Here is a 6,351-nt window from a genome sequence, read left to right as displayed (position 1 = left end):
GTAGCTCTTGGTTTAAGAGTGAATTAGTATAAATTGTTTGTGCATCTCTCTTTTCTTTGAACTCTTTAATTTCAGTTTTTTCTATTTTTTTTTACTGGTATAAACAACCGATTGTTTCTGTGAAACAACCGTTTGTTTTTCTGGTGCTTTATTGTTTTGAGCTTTGTTCTTGGCAAACTGAATTCCTAAATCTGGTTTCTTGCAAAGAATTTCATTCTATCTTAAAAAGTTTGTGAAAACTCCCTTTAAACCATTCACCCCCCCCCCCCCCTCTAGTTTAAAGTCATACATTCTAACAAGTTGAAATATGAATGCACTCAATTTGTCTTTGTTTCATGGATTCAAAATTTTCATATTCTTTTTTCTTCATGCATATTTTTTTTTTAATTCACTTTTCAATTTTCGAAAAAAAAATGGGGTTGTGATTCAATTCATATGAACAATTGCATTTTATTTTTAGAATTAAATGAACCACTATTCAAACAACTTTTAAATTGACACATTTTAGAGGTTTCACTTTTGATTAAGCTTTTTGAGATTAACAATTTAAGGTGAGAACCCAAAGAAGATTCCCATTGGACACAAACTTAACCAAGTAGTTAAGTAAGTGTGGAGGTTCACTTCTAGAGAACAAAGAGAAAAACACAATATGGTGATTACGATGATGAAAGTAAATTTCAAAAATGGAAGGAACATAAAATGAAGAAAGACAAGTTATAACCAAAATTAAAAGACAAGCATGATATCATAAAGAGTAATGGAATGGATGGCGCAGAAAGAAAGATAAAAAGAGGAAGGGATGAAGAAAGATTATGGAAGAAGAAGGGTTGTCACGCCACTTGGAGAAAGGAGGCACTCCAAGATGAGTGATGAAAGAGACGCCACTTGAAGTGCTCACACACTCAAGATAAGACCCACTATGAGAACTCTCAAGTCTCACAAAAACACTCCTGCAGAGTTTCTTTACTATCCAAATTCAATGTGTGAAATACAAGAGGCAAGACACTCTATTTATAGGAGAGAGTGTCTTGGAGAATAAGATAGGATATGAGTGTCATTTGTGAGAAGCCTTCTAGAAGGTAGGTCAAAGAAACCCTAAACCTATAAGCAATTGTCATGAAAGGTGGGCTTGGCACAAGCCCAAATTACTAAGCACAACATACTCAAATTATTAAGCATACCCTACTCAAATTACTGAGAACACCCTACTCAAAATACTAAGCACACCCTACTCTAGTTTATTCTTCTATTTGTACCCCAAATTGAACCCAATTTATTTACAAACATTTTTTTCTTGTGAGAAAACCAGAAGAAAGAACATTTCATGCTCTGGTTTATGCCCAATTCTTCTTCTGCTGAGGTCCTTTCGAAATTTGATGGGCCTTGTCTTGGATGCTGAGATGACTGATCAAAGTGTGAAGTGTATCTTGTGTCCTTTGTCATCTTCTTGGCTATTTGGCTTGTATCACCTTGATCAAAATATTCCTTCCCCACAAAAACATTATTTTTTTTCAGATTCAAATGACACTTTAACCTCAACTTTGTCCAGTAATGCTACAAAGATCAAATTAACTCTAATTGATGGCACATGTAGCATATCACTTAAAGGTAGAGTTTTACCATATGTGATCTTTAGAAGAACCTTTCATTTTCCAATGACAAAAGTTGTCCTAGAATCACCGAGATTAACTTGTTCTTCTCCATCCCCTACACTTGTGTAGGAGATAAACATGTTTCTGTTTGCACGGATATGTCTGGTAGCCCCAAAGTCTACTACTCCCATTGGTCACAAGGCTCACTTGTGAAACGACTGCAACAATGGTATCTTCCCCTTTGACTATATTTTCCTTAGGAGGATTGTCGTTTTCGGTCGTTCTAGAAGATTTTGGAGTAACCGCCAGAAAAAAGGTGGAGACCGTTGGAAAAGGAAGAAGACCACTAAAATCGGAGGAGGAACGTGGAACAAGGACTTGTAATGTTTTAGAGATTTGTTCTGATCTCAAAGGCACCAGATCTGCAACCGAATCTAAAGGTAAACGGAAAACCAAAGTCACCAGAAAACTCACATTCTTCCACGACGATATTTTGCATCATTAGGAGATTTCTGCAACTTCTTCTTCGAATTGTACAAAAAAAAAAAAAATATATATATATATATATATATATATACCGTGTTCTATTTACAACACCAAGTATCCAAAATATACAGGACACACATAAGAAAAACGTGGTTTAATGATCACGATAAAATAGTCATTTTATTGGACCTCTGTCTAGGCCTAAGACTCTATAAATACATTCATTCTCTGAGGAAGTACATCTAATCGTTCATTTATTTACTCACTTACAAAATCAGTTATATTCTTACTGATTTAAGCGTCAGAAAATCTTTTGCAGAGATCCCACCACTCAATAGAACAGTTTGAAGAGCTCACAGAACTCACACAAACACCTAAAAAAACGACAACTCATCTTCGGTAATAACTGTATCCAATAACAACTCTCAAAATATACTGCTTCGTGGAATTATGCACTTCATCAATTCACCATAACAACGATATATTCTAAAAATAGTTCAGTTTACCAAATATGTAAAATACATATATACTCTATTTTGTTTTCGTCCAAACATTGCTTTTGGTAAGACACTTATGTAAGTTTCGGCCCACTGGCTGCTTTGAAAGTTACCTTGATAATCAAAAGTCTACTTTCGATAATCTTCACGATGGTAGAAGAAGCTATATTGTGTAGAGTGTTAAACAAACTCTTATAGCTGCCTCTAATAAATGAAGCATAATATATAACTCTTTTCGTGCTAGCCAAAAAAATATATATAACTTTTTTCGTGGTCACTCCTCAGACAATATGGCTTAAAAAGTTTATTTCTTGTTTTCACATATGGTTGAAAATATTTCCGGTCCACTTTTACTATATATGTGTCAATTAAAGATACAAATATTATTGTATCATTGTCTCTTTTATATAATGAGATTATAATAGATTGACTGATGTGTTGGGCCAATTACTAATAAATAGACAATTGAAAGAATAATAAATTGTCATCCCATTAAACAAATTAATGCACATTCTCTCCAGTAATGAAGTATTCTACTTGTTTTCACATTTCATAATCTGTTAATGAATATTATGTTTTTAAAATTCCATCATGTGTATTAAGTTGTGAATGGTTTTGGTTAATTATGGTTTTGACATAGTAGAGATTACTTTGTTTTACTTGGTTTTGTTTGTGCAATGTAACATTTTTTTTTTGTATATCATAAGCATAAATATAAAAATACATTGGTAACTTAGAAATCAAACTCTTTTAATAATGTAGCGATTACGATAGAAAAATGTTTTCTATTATAAGAGAAAAAAAAACTTTTGCTATTATATAAAAATGTGATAATTTATAGTTTGCTGAAAGATTATGAATTGTATTTTTTTTTCTTGCTTGATTTCTAATGCTGTATAAGAGAGAACTAGATGAGATGACACTAAGTCCTGATGCTAATTTAATAAACTTATACAGTTTATAAAAATGGAAGGAGGGCTCTATCAATAATAATATCTTTGGTTAAATATATGTATAGACAAATTTTTTTTACATTTACCATACAACCGTATAAATTATTATTTTATCGTTATAATATTTTTATAAAGTAGTGTCAAGATATATTTTATATATGCTTAATGAAACAATGACAGGTTAACATTTTTAGATGACATCCAATTCAATTAGACAATATATTAGTCTTTATTTAAAAAATTATTTATATTATTTTTTATTAAGAAAATATAATATTTGATTATTAAAAGGATCGTAAAGTGACAGAAAAAATATTGTAATAAACTTTTTCCGTTCTTAATTGAAGAGCTGGAGCCATGGAAATAACCTTTGATTTTACCGTACCATTATCTTTTTTTAGTGGTTCTTCTCCTTAATTTGAATTTAGCAAGCAAATAAGAACTAAGTGATTAACAGGCAGTTAAGTTTATTTTTGTAGATTTATTTGTGGAATCGTGAAAAAGAAAAAAGAAAGTAGGGTGGAATGAACAATATTATAATGTTAAAGGAAGGAGCATATATTTATGTATTTTTGTGAAAACATATTGGGAAAAGTAATAGGAAAGGGTTGATAGGTGAGTGACGAGAAAGATAGAAATGAATGCATGTCGTCTGAGCCTCTGATGATGAAGCGATGATCTGATAAGAAAACAAATTTAGGAAGAGTAAGGTGGTGGCTCAGGAAGATCCGTGACTATGCCGCAAAGAACCTGGGTATCTGGCATGTTGTACTCATCCCTGAGGGACCTGTTAGGAGACAAAACACTCACGTACAACTGCTGTCCTAGGTAACGGTTTTCGCCCAGCTCCGACCTCAAGTTCCACATCCCAGCGTTGTCGAATGTCAACATGATAGCAGACCAAGACTTGGGGAACACCTGTATGGTGTGTCTGCTCACACCATCAAGATTGTTGTAGTTCTTCCTCTTCTCTGGTGACCACTTCCCTGGCTCCATGCCCACTGCAAAGAAAGAATAGCCATCCAAGTTGTAAGACTGGGGAACCTTTGTGGGGTTCTCGAAGATGATTTCGATGAAGTCACGGAAGGTGGCGTTGATCACGTTGGGAGCACAGGCAAGGTCGCCAATGGGGGAAGCAGGGTCGTCGGAGATGATGTTGTACTTGAAGACCTGGTCGCTTACACCGTAGTACTCGGCGAGTTTGAGTGGGGTCTCGGGGTCAACGTGGGAGACACCATTAAGTCCGTAACGGAGTTTTCCACCGGTTCTGCTGAGGGTGTTAACGAGCTTGATGGTGCGAGTGATATTGATCTGACCGTAGTGGTAAGAGCCCTGAGGGTTGGGCCTGGCGGCGCTGGCAGTTAGGTTCCAACGGAAGGAGCGGAACTGGTTGAGAGACCAAGCCCAGCCTTCGGGTGCTGGGGGAAGCTCAGGGGAGGCGGGGCCTACACCGTTGGAGTAACGGATAATGCGCGTGGCACCGAGGGTCTTCTTGGCGAAGCGGGTGGAGGCGACCATGTAGTAGTCCTTGGGCTCCTGGTCGGCGGTTACGAGGACAGAGAAGCACTGTCCAACGTGGACGTCGAGAGAGTCGTACTGGTTCTGAACAACGTGTGAGCCTTCCATCTCAACGAGCTTCAAAGAGTGGCCTTGGATTCTGAAGTTGAGGGAGTCCTTGAGCCCCACATTACAGATTCTGTATTTGTAAGTCTTCCCGGGCTCCATGGTGTAAGCGGGCTCAAGCCCACCGTTCTTACCGTTGATGTGAACCCCGCTGGGCCTGCCAATGCTGCGTCCACTGTCCAAGAACTGCTTGAGGGTCTGGTGGCTTTTGCCGAACCAATCACCGATGAGGACCCAGAACTCGTCAGCGGGATCAGCATAGGGCACTGGGATCAACAAGCGGCTGTAGATTCTCAAACCACCGAAGCCTCCGACGGCGCGTTGCATGCCGATGGTGGGGTAGTAGAAGTAGCTGCCGATCTGGTCCTTAACTTGGAAGTGGTAGGTGTAGTTGGTACCTGGCTGGATGGGGCATTGGGTGCCCAAGGTGCCATCTTGCCATGAGTTTTTCCTGTGTTGGATACCATTCCAGGTGAAGAGAAGGGGCTCGTCGAGGAAGTTAAAGACGTTGATGACAACGTTGTTGTTGCTGGTGGAGTTGATTTCAGGCCCTGGGAACTGGCCGTTGATGAGGATGCCCTGTTGTTCCACACCCAATGGTGCAACGGTGCCATAGGTGACGTTCCAGGTGTAGTAGATGTAAGGATCTTCCCCACGAACTGAAGCTGCCATGAGGCATGCCATGAAAGCAATAAGCACACTGCTTACTCGACCCATTTTTTGTTTTTTTATTCAACCCTTTCCTATCTCCTTCCTTTATTTATTTTATTGGAGGAAGAAGAAGGATTGTTATTGGCTTCTTGCTTTCATCTGCTCCTCCATCTTCCCCTTTTATAACCCTACCTCTCCAACCATCTCCACCCACCTCCTTTCATCTCGCTCTATTTCCTTCCGCTTCTCATGCTTCGGCTTTAATTAGACTTTTTCTCCCCTTATCTTTCGCACTTTTCTTCCCATTCCCCCTTTCTCTCAGAAAAAACAAAACAAAACTCTTCAACACATCATTATTATTTCTACAATAAAGTTCATTTCAAATACTTTAATGTCATTTAATTCAACTATTCAAATAATATTTTTTATTTATTTAACAAATGGTCTTTTAAATAAACCAAATTCAGTTGAAACAAATAAATATCCCTCAATCTAATTTCCTGAAATTATATACGCCATTGATGTGAATACAAAACTAAATTTAAAACT

General features: G+C 37.4%; 1 protein-coding gene across 1 annotated transcript; it reads right to left on the bottom strand.

Annotated features, from left to right (window-relative positions):
- Window positions 1-4,062: 4,062 nt before the first annotated feature.
- LOC137810898 (L-ascorbate oxidase homolog) lies at window positions 4,063-5,953 on the bottom strand. Its single transcript, XM_068612391.1, has one exon. The coding sequence runs from the start codon at window positions 5,866-5,868 to the stop codon at window positions 4,225-4,227; it is 1,644 nt and encodes a 547-aa protein (XP_068468492.1). The 5' UTR covers window positions 5,869-5,953; the 3' UTR covers window positions 4,063-4,224.
- Between the last annotated feature and the right edge of the window lie 398 nt (window positions 5,954-6,351).

Source organism: Phaseolus vulgaris, chromosome 2 (assembly GCF_051622355.1).
Source record: "Phaseolus vulgaris cultivar YP4 chromosome 2, ASM5162235v1, whole genome shotgun sequence".
Lineage (NCBI taxonomy): Eukaryota > Viridiplantae > Streptophyta > Magnoliopsida > Fabales > Fabaceae > Phaseolus > Phaseolus vulgaris.
The sequence above is the reverse complement of the archived record's forward strand: the minus strand, read 5'-3'. Positions and strand labels throughout refer to the sequence as shown.